General features: G+C 41.9%; 1 protein-coding gene across 1 annotated transcript in view; it reads left to right on the forward strand.

The window, feature by feature from the left end:
- The first annotated feature begins 984 nt into the window (after positions 1-984).
- CBS (cystathionine-beta-synthase) overlaps positions 985-13,754 on the forward strand; it is a 42,680-nt gene continuing 29,910 nt past the window's right edge. Inside the window, exon 1 of the mRNA XM_006870846.1 lies at positions 985-1,175. Within this exon, the coding sequence (XP_006870908.1) occupies positions 985-1,175 (191 nt within the window). The remainder of the gene's footprint in view (positions 1,176-13,754) is intronic.

The raw sequence follows: 13,754 nt of genomic DNA on the forward strand, positions 1-13,754 counted from the left end.
GCCCTGGAGAGGCAAGTTGACAAAGAAGAGGCCCAGCGCCGCCCGCGTTGGTTGGGACCCGTCTACACAAGAACCTAACAGAGTCCGGCAGAGGAGCGCAGGCCGCGCTAGCCTGGGCGCCTCCTAATTGTCTTCTATGACAGGAGGGAGGCCTAGGACCTGGGCTCTTCTGCTAGGTGGGAATTTCGCCTCACCCCCGCCCCCAGGTGCCTTAGGCACACTAAGGAGAGAATGCGCTGTTCCTCTTAAGGCGGAGGTTTTGTAACAGACTGAGGAAGAGGAGCCTTGGGGGAAAGTGAGCCTTTGGAAATGGGAGGATTTTTGTCAAGAAAAAAGAGCGTCAAAATTCTTCTGAGTAGCCAGACTTCGCGAGAACCTCAGCTCTGGTACACTTGGGGGCGGAGCTGTAGATTTCTGCCCTGACTGCAATTGGCTGCCAGCCTGATGAATTACAAGAGGCGTGAATTACTAAGGGAGTGGGGGCAGGAGCGATTCTTGCTTTCTTCAGCCCCGGGCCTTAACCCTTGGCGGAGTGACTCCCTGCTAGGTGCTGGTTTGCCTCTGGCCACTTGCTGAGTTGCTAAGAAGTGAACCAGTCACTGCAGGGCAGCCTCCACTCTTACTGCTATGCCCCGCAGCAGGGGAACGCTGAGAAGGTGAGAGGGTCCTGGAGTCTGGATTTACAATTCCGGAGCGAGGAGCCACTTGCACCTTCTATCCAACCCTTGCCAAAGGGCCACTCGGCCCTTTTCTTCGCATTAAATCTGCCTCCCCGCAGACTGGGGCTCCATGGACTTTTTAACTAAAGTCCGCACTTTCTTCAGTTTTCATTACCTGTTTTCAGGCTGTGTTCTTGCAGGCCTCCAAGTCCAGGGTGGCTGGTGAGAGATGAGCTCCCACCTCACTCACTGACCCTAAAATGCCACAAGGGAGATGTCCAGACCAGAACTGAACTGAAAGTTCCTTCTTTTGCCAGGTACCAGCATGCCTGATGAGACACCCCAGGTGATGCGTGAGGCCACTGGGTACCCCCAGCTCTCAAGTGCACACACAGGAAAGGACTGCCTGGAAAAGGAAGGGAAGGAGCGGCTATGGATCCCACCAGACACACCGAGCAGGTGCACCTGGCAGTTGGGCAGGCCTGCTGCCCAGTCTCCACATCACCATGTCACCTTGTAAGTCCCTGATTCCCTTTATGTGCGCTTCCCCACACTGCCATAGCAAAGTCCCACCAACTAGGTAACAAACTGAGTAAGAACTTTCATTTCTGAAGACTGGGAGCTCAAGTCACGTGTCCTTGACCTTGCAGATTCAGTTTCCTACACATCCTCCTCCATGTCTGTCTCCATGTCTTTTCTCCAATGTTGTAAGGACACTAACAGTCACATAGTCTTAGGGCCCATCCCACTTCAGTAAGACCTCATGTTCACGGATAACTTTTGATTTCCAAATTAGGTCCTGTTCACAGGTACAGGGTTAGGACTTGAGTGCATCTTTTTAGGGGACACAATTTAACTCATAACAAACTCAAAGAGGAGAGTATACTCACTGTCATATTATCTACTGCTGCCATAACAGAAATACCACAATAGGGTGGCTTTAACAAACAGAAATTTATTTTCTCACCGTTGAGGAAGCTTGAAGTTCAAATTCAGAGTGCTGGATCTAGGGGAAGGTTTTCTCTCTATTGGCTCTGGAGGAAGGTCTTTGTTCCTTGGTGGTCTTCATGTGGTATGGCGTCTGTCTTCCCCTCTTTCTGCTTGCTTAACCTCCTTTTGAGTCCTGGTATGACACTGTGGGTCAATACATAGGGCTACAAAGTAGGTTTGAACCGCAAAGTTGGCAGTTCAAACTCACCTGTCTCTCCTTGGAAACCCTATACAGAGTTGCTATAGGTCAGAACCAACTCGATGGCACAACAATCTCCTTTTATATCTCATTTAAAAAAAAATGGACTAAAGACACACTCTACACTCGACTTATCTCATTTACATAACAAAGAAAAACAGTTCCAAGTGAGATTATAAATAGGTATATAACCTGTTGCCATTGAGGTAATTTCCATCTAGCCATGTAGGACAGAGTAGGACCACCCTCAGAGAGTTTCCAAGGCTGTAATCTTTACAGAAGTAGAGGAGCTGCTTGTGGGTTTGAACTAACCGCCAAGTATTGTTTGTTGTTGATGTTAGGTGCTGTTGAGTTGATTCTGACTCATCGTGACCCTAAGTACAACAGAAGGAAGCATTGCCCGGTCCTATGCCAGCCTCACAATTGTTGTTGCCACCGTGGCAATTCCATCTCATTGACGTCTTCCTCTTTTTCACTGACCCTCCATTTTACCAGGCATGATGTCCTTCCTGATAACATGTCTAAATATGAGAGACAGTCTCACCATCCTGGCTTGTAAGGAACATTCTGACAGTACTTCTTCCAAGACAGATTTGTTTGTTCTTTTAGCAGTTGATGGTACTTTCAATATTCTCCTCCAACACCATATCTTGAATATATCAATTCTATGGTCTTCCTTATACATTGTCCAACTTTCGTATGCATATGAGGCAAATGAAAATACCATAGCTTGGGTCAGGTGCACTTTAATCCTTAAACTGTTATCTTTGTTCTTGAGCAACTTTTTGTTGCAGACTTGCCTGATGTAATATGTCATTTGATTTCTTGGTTATTGTTTCCATGAGTATTTATTGTGTATACAAGCAAAATGAAGTGGTTTTTTTTTTTTGTTTGTTTGTTTGTTTTGCTTAAACTTCAATCTTTTCTCCATTTGTCATGATGTTATTTATTGGTCCAGTTGTGGTAAATTTTGTTTTCTTTACATTGAGATGCAATCCGTACTGAAGGTCTTTGATCTTCATCGATACATATTTTAAGTCCTCTTCACTCTCAGCAAGCAAGGTTGTATCATCTGCATATTGCAGGTTGTTAATGAGTCTTCCTATGATCCTCATGCCATGTTCTTCTTCATATAATCCAGCTTCTCAGAATATTTGCTCAGTATACAGATTGAGCAAGTATGTTAAACGATACAACCCTGGTATACACCTTTCCTGATTTTAAACCATTCAGTATCCCCTTGTTCTGTTTGAACAATTTTCTCTTGGTCTTTTTACAGGTTCTTCATGAGCACAATTAAATGTTCTTCTTCCTGTTGTTAAGTGCCAATGAGTCAGTTCTGACTCATAGCAGCCCTGTATAGAGTTTCCAAGGAACAGTTGGTGAGTTTGAACCACTGACCTTGCAGTTCAAACCAACCTTGCCGTCCAGTGCTTATTCAACAGCACCATACCAAGACTCCAATTAAGTGTTCTGGAATATTCATTTTTCCCAGCTTAATCCCAACAATCAATAGTTTGTCATGATCAACACAGTTTAAAGCCTTTGCATTGTCAATAAAGTACAAGTAAGCATCTCTCTGGTATTCTCAGCATTCAGCCAAGATCCATCTGACATCAGCAATGGTATCTCTCATTCCATGTCTTTCTCTAAAAGTTTGAATTTCTGATAGTTCCCTTTCATACTGTTGAAACCATTTTTTAATGACCTTCAACAAAATTTTACTCACATGTGATTTTAATGATATTTGACAATTTCTGCATTCCATTAGGTCACTTCTCCTTGGAATAGGCACAGATACAGATCTCTTCTAATGTGTCTGGCAGATTTCATGACATAGATGAGTGAGTGCCTCCAGTGTTGCATTAGTTTCTTGAAACTTCATTTTGTCTTCCATCAATTCCTGGAGTCTTGATTTTTGCCAGTGTCTTTAGTGTAGCTTGAACTTCTTCTTTCAGTACCATTGGTTCTTGATGATATAGTACCTCTTAAAATGGTTTAACATCAATCATTTCTTGTTGGTACAGTGACTCTATTTCTTCCATCTTTTTTTTTATTAATATTATTATTGTGAACTGAGTGAAGGTTTACAGAGCAGATTAACAGTCTTCCATCTTCTTGTGATGCTTTCTGCATCATTCAATATGTTGCCCATAGAATCCTTCAGTATTGCATGTCAAGACTTGAATTTTTTTCTTCAGTTTGTTCAGCTTGAGAAATACTGAACCTGCTCTTCCCTTTTGTTTTTCTAATCCCAGGTCTTTGCACATGTCATTTAGAATACTTGATTTTTTCTACTGGAGCTGCCCTTTGAAAGTTTCTTGTTTAATTCTTTTATTTCCTCATTTTTTTATATTCACTTTTGCTTTTCTATGTTCACAAGCAAATTTCAGAGTGTCCTCTGACATCCATTTTGGTCTTTTCTTTCTTTCCTGTCTTTTTTAATGACCTTTTGCTTTCTTCCTGTGTGATATTCTCAATGTCACACCACACTTCCTCTGGTCTTTAGTCATTACTGTCTAATCATCAAATTCATTCTGTTTTGGAAATGGTCTCCAAATTCAGGTGGGATATAGCCAAGCTCTTATTTGGGTTCTCATGGACTTGTTTTAATGTTCTTCTGCTTCAGCCTGAACTTGCATATGAGCAATTGATAGTCTTTTCTACCGTCTACCCCTGGCCTTGTTTTGGCTGATAATATGGAGCTTCTCCATTGTCTCTTGCCACAGATGTATTCAATTTGATTCCTGTGTGTTCCATATAGTTAGGTCCAACCTTTTGTGTTGTTGAAAAAAGGTATTTGCAATGAATAATAATTCATTGGTCTTGCAAAATTCTCTCACGCTATCTCCATATCATTTCTATCACCAAGGTCGTATTTTCCAACTACTGATCCTTTTTCTTTGTTTCCAACTTTCCCATTCCATTCACCAGTAATTATTAATGCATTTTGACTGCATGTTTGATCAATTTCAGACTGAAGAAGTTGGCAGAGTTCTTCAATTTCATCATCATTGGCTTTAGTGGTTTGGCGTGTAAATTTGAATAATAGTGGTATTTAACTGTTCTTTCTTGTTAGTATATGTATATTATCTTATCACAGACAGCATTGTACTTCAAGAAAGATCTTGAAATGTTTTTTTTAACTATGAATACGATGTCACTCATCTTCAATTTGATGTTCCCAATTTAGTTAACTACAGGATTGATTCAAAACTGCCAATACCAGTCCATTTCTGCTCACCAAGTCCTAGAAGATTGATGTTTATATGTTCCACTTCATTTTGACAACTTCCAATTTTCATAGATTCATAATTTGTACATTCAATGGTTGGATAATTAATAGCTGTTTACAGCTGTTTCTTCCCATTTTGTGTTGTGCCCCATTAGCAATTAAGGCCCCCTAAACTTAACTCCATTCATGTCATTATGGCCAACTCTAGTTTGAGGAGACAGCTTTTCCCCAGTCGTACTTTGAGTTTCTTCCAACCTGAGGGGTTAATTAAGAGTTACAACACATTTTTGAAAGACAGAATTTAATCCGTAGTAATCATCATGAAGCCCCATGGTCACGTGGACCTCTGATGTGAACCCCTATAATCATCTTATCCAGTGACTGAGGATGCTTGTTGAACTAGGGGTGGAGTCTTCATAGATGAATCCATGGTGTATTTCTATCAGTGCCCACAAGAGAGCAGAGATCAGAGAATATTTGCCAATGTATGAACAACATTGTTGTTCACCAGGCTGCGTCCCCTGCCCTGAGAGCCTGGTGGAGTGGAGGTTTCTAACCCAGGTCCTTATGGCTGTTCTGACACTAACAGAGGAGATTATGAAGACTTTCAGCAATTGGGGTCAGGATTGCATTCTACTTAAACTGTAGGTCACAGACACTTCTCTGATCATTGTTTTGTATAATGACTTTTTTTTTTTAAGCTTTTATTATGAATTGAGTGGTAGTTTACAGGGCAGAGCCAGATCATCAGTTTTGTGTATTTTGTTTCATTGTAATGATTACAATCCCCTGCATGCACCATCAGTGTTTAATAGTATTTGCCTCTGTTCCCTCTTTTTTGTTTATTTTTGATGTACACAAAACACACAGAAAATATATATTTGTTTAAGCAACCCAAGGGCACATTTTGCAAGTTAGCCTCCTGGCCACTGGCACACAGCCTTTCGCTTTCCATGAGTCTAGAGTCCTCAGCTGCTATATCTCTCCATGCCCTCACCTCTGTTTCTGTCTCAGGTGTTGCTGCTTCTCTTGTTAGGATCTCAAATTCTGCTCATGCTCTCCCCTTTGTTCCTAGAATGAAAGATTAACTAATTACCCCCCTCTTTCGTTACACTTCTACCTTTACAGTTGAACTAGTCATGAAAACAATTACTCATTATTGAATCAAAAGAATGCTATCCCCATCCTCCCCCATCCCCTTTCACCAGACCCACCTAGACAAGAGGAAAACTTCAGTGAGGATTCTATCCTACCCACGTCATTCTGAAACTACGCCCATTCTTGAAAACTTGTAAGCTAGCCACTTTGTGCCTTTTATGTTGTTGTTAGGTGCCATTGAGTCGGTTCTGACTCATAGCAACCCTGTAGAGGGTTTCCAAGGAGCAGCTGGTGGCTTTGAATTGCTGATTTTGTGGTTCATGGTCCAGTGCCGATCCACAGCGCCATACCAGAAGTCCTTTTGTGCCTTAATAGCCTCCCCATTTTTGGTAGCCAATGTCTAAGTCGCCCGTCCCTATCAACCCAGTGTACTGAAGGAATAGGCTTGATTCTTGATATGAAGACTCCTTCCCTCTCGGTTGGAATTTTGAGCAACCACATCCATAAGCAAAGGTCAAGTTCATCAAATTGTAACAATTTACACTTGCTTCCTGTATCAACGTTCTTTATCTTCCTCTAGTCGAATTCTGACCAGCATGCCATCCAAGCTAGGTCAAATGGGTACTATCTGCAAGTTTGGACATTCTTGCATGCCTCCCCCATACAGTGAGCTCTTTTTGTGGTGTGATGAATAATCCATGATTTTTTTAATCCCTCAATGTGGAGCTCTATGGAACCCTCTGGCATAGAGAGTTTGTGTTGGGCTGCTAACAACAAGGTCAGCAGTTCAGATCTACCAGCTGCTCCATGGGAGAAAGATGAGGCTTTCTGCTTCCAGAAAGATTTACAGTCCAGGAAACCCTATATAGGGTCACTCTGAGTCGGGACCCACCGCCACCACATGGAGCTCTGGGAAGTGCAAACTTTTAAAGCCCTCAACTACTAGCTGAAAGGCATCTCCAAGATAGGCCTGCTGATCTGCTTCTGAAAGGCCACAACCTTGAAAAACCTTTTGAAGCAAATCTACTCTGCACACACAGGCTCACTATGAGTCAAAACAAACTTGGCAGCAGCTAACAATAACTCACTATTTCAAAATCCCTGGGTGGCAACACAGTTTGGGATCAATTATTAGCCTAAAGTTTGACAGTTCAAACCCACCCATGAAAGAAGGTCCTGACCCACTTCTATAATGATTGGTGTCATCGGGACGTGCTGTTGAGTTGGTTCCAACTCATAGCGACTCTGTCTAGGGTTTCTGAGGAGCAGCTGGTGGGTTTGAACCGCCAACCTTGCAGTTCAAGCCAGCGTTGTGGTCCAGTGCATTATCCTGTAGTGCCACACCAGGACTCCGTAAAATGATTACTACCATTGAAAATCCTACTCTGTAACATGGGGTTTCCGTAAGTCAGAATGGACTCTCCAGCAACGGGTTTCTGGGTTTTTAAGATTGTTGTTGTTGTTGTTATTGGGTATTTAGATATTTGTAATGATCTCATTAGAAATCATTTGCAACATTCATTTAGTTAACACATCTTTATTAAGCACCTTCTGCATTTTGTGCTCAATTCTAGGTTTAGGGAAATTCATTTGTGTGAAAAAGAAAAAGATAAAAATCCCTTCCCCATTCTGAAACTTAACTGAAGTTCCCTAAATCTTATAGTCCTGCTGTGGCACTGTGGGTTAATGTATTGGACTGCAAAGTTGGTTGAACCACAAGGTTGGCAGTTCAAGCTCACCAGGCACTTCTTAGAAATCCTGTATAGGGTCGCTATGAGTCAGAAACAACTCGATGTCACTTAACAAGAACAACAACAACAAATCTTATAGTTCATTGGAGTGATCTCTCAGAAGTAGAAGAAATGAGTTCAAGAATACAACTTTGTAGATATTTGATGCATATTGTTACCAGCATTGAAGGCAGGGTCTCCCATTTATGTAAAAGTCAGGACAGAGAGTGCTGGGGAGGAGATAGCACTGGTCAGTGGGTTCAGTTGAGGAAATGAAACTTGACAAGCCCAGAAACTCCGGACTACTAGATGGATTTCATCTCTGGGAGCTTAGGCCAACCTGGGCAATCAGCCAGATGGATGAGCCCTCAATGCCAAAATAAACCAGAGCAGTGGGTGAAAGACTGTATGGGGGGTGGGGGGTGGTGGTGAAGAGAAACTTCAGATCCCAAGTGTCCTAACTCCAGGGGACAAATGGAAGTGGTGCTATTGGATTGCAAAACACATTATGCCTGTGCCTTCTGCATAGTCTGGATGCAGTCGAGCTGGCCTTCAACTCATGACCCCACATGTTACAGAGTAGAACTGTTCCATGGGGTTTTCTGGGCTGTAACCTTGTGGATTGATATAGAGACTGCAACAGTGGATTCAGACATAAGAACAATTATGAGGATGGCGCGGGATCAGGCAGTGTTTTGCTCGCTTGTTCATAGGGTCACTATGAGTCCATTGTCAACTCAATAGCACCTAACAACAACAATCTTATTATGGAAATAGATCTCCAGGTTTTTCTTTGCTGGCAACTCTGGATGGATTCAGACCAACAACCTTTAGGAAAGCCGCCAATCTCACAGACTGCTTGTGCCAGCCAGTTTCATACAGTTTGACTAATCCTCATGGGAACCCTGAATGGGTTGGTGTCCCTCTCTGATGGAGTGGGTCTGTCTGCTAGGAGGGCACCCCCCTTGCACTGAACAGGTTCCCTGGAGGGTGGCACAGTTACGGGATCACAGATGGTGAGAGCCATGTAGTCACTTAGACAAGATGATGAGATGGGTGGGGTCAGGTGAACATCTGGGCTGGAGGATTCCAATGCAGTAAAAACAGAGGTAAGCTTGAGGAGCAGGCAGCGCACAGCCACAGAAGGACGGCCTAGCAGCCCTGGTGAGAAGGAGGTTTGTTCTAAGACGCTGTGGGTTGTCCTCGCAGAGGCATCCTGGTGATCATGGTGAAAGTGATGGAGATGTTCAGGCTCCACAGCCACCTCTGATACATGCTAGTCCTTTTTTTTTATTATTGTGAAAATATACACAAAACATTTGCCAAGTCACCAATTTCTACGTCTACAGTTCAGTGACATTGATTATATTCTTCATGTTGTACAACCATTGCTGCTATACCTTTCCAAATTGTTCCATCACCGATAGCATAAACTCAATGCTCTCTAAGTAGAAACATCTCTTTTCTTCCTTCCTCCCACCCCTCGTAACCACTAATAATCTCTGGTTTCTATATATGTATTCATTTCATACAAGTGAGGTCACACCATGTTTGCTCTTTTGTGACTGACTTGTTTCAAGATCAATTATTGTTTCTAAGCCCATCCTTGTTGTGATGTGCTCACAGCGTGATTTCTCTTAGTCACTGACTTGTATTCCCATGTATGTATGAGGGGGCTTCAAAAAGTTCATAGAAAACTTCCATTATCTTTTAATTCCATCATTCCATAAATTTTTTGGAGTCTCTCTCCCAACCCCCGTATTGACCACATTTTGTTTACCTATTCAACTGTTCCTGGACACAGGTTGTTTCCACCTTTTGGCTATTGTGAAAAGAGCTGCAATGAACAAGGATGCATAGATAACCTTTTGGCATGCCACACATCTCTAAGGTTGCTTCTCTGAAACGTCTGACCACTGGTCCAAGACTGAGTCAGAAAGTTCCACCCCCACTGCTTTCATTCTCCTCCCAACTCCCCTGGGGAGGGGGAGGGGGCGTGACTCAGCTTCCCACCAGTTCCCCTCCCCTGTCATCTTCTGTGGCATTCCTGACTTTCACCTGGTTAATGAACACCCTACCTGAGTCTCAGGGTCAGGACCCTTGGAGAAGTTTCTGGGGCCGGAAACCTCTGCTCCTTCCCACCCAGATTTCTCTCTCTTCACTTTGCTGAGTCCAGTTCTGTTCCCAACAAAGGACAGCCTAGAGAGAGCCCCTCCATCTGCTTCATGACGTGGGCTCTGTTCTTGTTCCTCTCTGGATCCTTGGGGACGAACAGGACTCTCGTTGCCCCCTTTGTTGTTATGTGCCATCAACTTACAGTGGCCTGTAGACTGTTTCCAAGGAGTGGTTGGTAAGTTTGAGCTGACATTGTGGCCTGTAGAGTGTTTCCAAGGAGTGGTTGGTAGGTTTGAGCTGACAAGCTTGTGATTAGCAGTCCAGTGTTTACCCTGCAGCGCTACACCAGGACTCTCTTTACCACCTTGGAATTGGGCACAGCACCCAGCTACCAGGTTGCTGCCAGTTTGAGTCTTGAGCTTAACAACCCTTAGCCCCTTTGCTGCTGACCACTTAAAGATCCCGACCCACTTGGCTTGGTGGGCCCAAGGACTATGCATAGTTCATTAGTTCCTACAAAGGTGCCTAAGGTTCACCTTTGAGAAGCACAAAGAAGAGGTAAATTATAACTTAAAGATTCTTAGAAGCAATTGCATTTCTTTTCTTTTTTCACTTTTTATTGTGAATTGAGTGAAGATTTACTGAGTAGATCATCAGTTTTACATTCAACAACTCATATACTTTGCTCACTACAATGATTGCAATCCCTTCCATGTACCAACAGTTAACAGTATTTACGTCTACTCACTTTAATTCTTGTATTCTTGTGTCTCCTGCTACCTTCAACTTTTATTAAGAAAACATTTTCTTAAATTTTTTTAACAATATGGGTCTTGTACAATATTTGTCCTTTTGTAATCAACAAATTTCACTCAGCATAATGTCCTTCAGATTTATACATGTTCTGTGGTGTTTCACAGATTCATTGTTATTCTTCAACATTGTATAGTATTCCATTGTGTGTATGTACCAAAGTTTGTTTAAACATTCTTCTGTTGATGGGCATTTAGGCTGTCCTCATCTTTTTGATGTGTCTCTGTCTCTATCTCTTTTTTTTTAGTTGTTTCCAATGTTAATTCTGCCATTTTATTTTAAAACCTAAGTTTTAACAAAGACAACAGGGTTGTTTTTTTTACCAAATATCAACTATTAATTCACAGCATAGAAAGAGTCAAAGCTACAGTTTTAAAAAAAAGTGTCAATCTCTAATTAATTTAGAAAACGATTTAGTATGTTTTTTGGCTATAAAATTCCTTTACAGGAAAGAGATTATTCACATGTACTTATCAAATTTGTTCCTGATAATGCATGCAATTATATAACTAAACAAAGTATGCACAGTAAAAGCAAATTATATATAAAAAACAAAGTATGTCTTTAGGTTGAAATGACTCTTGGTCTCTTGACTGGTGCATTTACATTCAGTGAAATTCTCCATAGGTATGAATTGATTGTTGTCATTTTGCTGTGTAGTTTTTTGGGTTTTCTTGCTGTTGGTTTCTTTGTTCCATATAATTTTCTGCTCTGGGTTCATTTTGTTTGTGGATTTTCTTTTCATTTTTATTTCTCTTGTGGTAATGTTTACTAAATCTAATGTTCCTCCTTTAATTTTGATGTGCGGGTGTATTAGTTTTCTTTGAAATTGCTCTCTAATTCACTAATTTTGTTCCCTTACTTAAAATTGTCTGTTTTATCTTGAAATCTTCTTAACTTCTTTGCCATATGGAAGTTCTGTATCTACACGATTCCCTCTTTTTGCTTTGTGGTTGACATCACTATAAATTGATATCTCTGTTTTCCTATTTTCAGTCTTTTAGGTTTGTTTCGTTTCACATAATTCTATATCTAGATTGAGTTCAGAGTTGACTTGGGAATAGGTTTGGGAATAGAATTTTCTTTTGTTATGTTCCTGAGGTCATATTGTTGCAAGGTGTGTCTTAAACCTAATGATTGATGAGACATAGACAGAACTGATTAGACATAGAGAGCAACAGTTAAGGGCTCAGCTACTAACTAAAAGGCTGGTGGCTCAAATCACCCAGCCACTCAAAAAGAGAAAGACTTGGCCATCTGGTCGGGTATAGTTTGCAGACTAGAAAACCTTACTCTGTCAAATGGGGTCACGATGAGTCAGAATTGACTTGAGGACATCCCACAACAAGACAGACAAGCACAAGCATAGACAAATGGGGGAGAATCACCAAGGAACTGAAGAATAGAAGCTGAAAGGGACAAGGGTCTTCCCCAAAGCAAACCAAGAGAGAGCCTTCCCCCAAGAGAAGACTTGTCTTCTCTTCCAAGTCTCTCATGGAACCAAGAGAGACTTGGTTCCATGAATTTGACTTATTTCCTCTTGAATTGTGATCAAATATATATCTGTCCTTTACCTTAGAGAGCTCTGGTAGTGTAGTGGTTACAAATCGAGCTGCTAACTTCAAGGTCAACAGTTCGAAACTACAGCTGTTCTGTGGGAGAAAGATGAAGCTTTCTGCTCCTATAAGGATTTACAGCCTCAGAAACCCTATGCAGGGTCATTATTAGCCGGTACCGACTCCACAGCACATAACCACCAGCCATCCTTTACCTTGAACCAGCTCCCTGGCACATAATCACCACCACCCTCCTTTACCTTGCATAACGAATAAGGAAGACCATAGAAGAATTTATGCATTTGAGTTATGGTGTTGGAGAAGAATATTAAAGGTACCATGGACTGCCAGAAGAACAAATAAATCTGTGTTGGAAGAAATACAACTAGAATGCTCCTTAGAAACCAAGATGGTCAGACTTTGTCTCTCATGCTTCAGACACATTATCAGGAGGGAATCTGCCCTTGGAGAAGAACATCATGCTTGGTATAGTGGAGGGACAGAGAAAAAGAGGGAGGCCCCTAACGACATGGATTGGCACAGTGGCAGCAACAATGGGCTCAAGCATAGCAGCAAGTGTGAGGATGGTACAGGACCGAATGGTGTTTCAGTCTGGTCTACTACAGGGTCACTATGAGTCAGAAAGGACTCAGTGGCACTTCACAACAAAAATCCTTTACCTGAGGTGGGCTTCCTTTTCTCATGAGGTACATCTGGAAACAGAGGGTCCATTAGAATGAATGGAGACTGCTGGTCCAGGAAAAGGAAATCTTTTCTGAGTCTGAAGCTCTACCTGTGAATCCCTGACTTTGGCCCCAAGGGAAAAACTGACAAGTCCCAGTTCTTTGTTCTTTGTTCTCAGTGTAGCCTCTGGGTATGTTGTTTACAGTACTGTCACCTTGGGTGGGCATGCTATAGAGTCTCTGTCCTGCAATCTGTACTACTTTTTTGATCCAAGATTGGTACAGAAACAGGGGTGTCCTAACTGTGTGGATATGTCCAGAGATGAAAGGAGATGAAGGTCCCCAAGAATGACTTTTTTTAAAAGGCAGACCAGGATCTGTGGTAGGGGTTTTTTGGTTTGGTTTTGTTTAAGTTTTTATTGTGAACTGAGTGATGGTTTACATGGGAGAACATCAACTTTACATTCATCCTATTTTATTTCATTTCATTGCAATGATTATAGTCCCCTCCATGCATCATCATTCAACAGCATTTGCTTCCATTCCCTCAGGTTTTTTGTTTGTTTGTTGGACATACATCAAAGCACTCAATATCTAATCATTCAAATAACCAAAGGGCATACCCTGCAAGCCTGCCCACTGGTTGCCAGCACTCTGTGGTAGTTTTCAGTCAGTG

Source organism: Chrysochloris asiatica, unplaced genomic scaffold (assembly GCF_000296735.1).
Source record: "Chrysochloris asiatica unplaced genomic scaffold, ChrAsi1.0 scaffold00154, whole genome shotgun sequence".
Taxonomy (NCBI): domain Eukaryota; kingdom Metazoa; phylum Chordata; class Mammalia; order Afrosoricida; family Chrysochloridae; genus Chrysochloris; species Chrysochloris asiatica.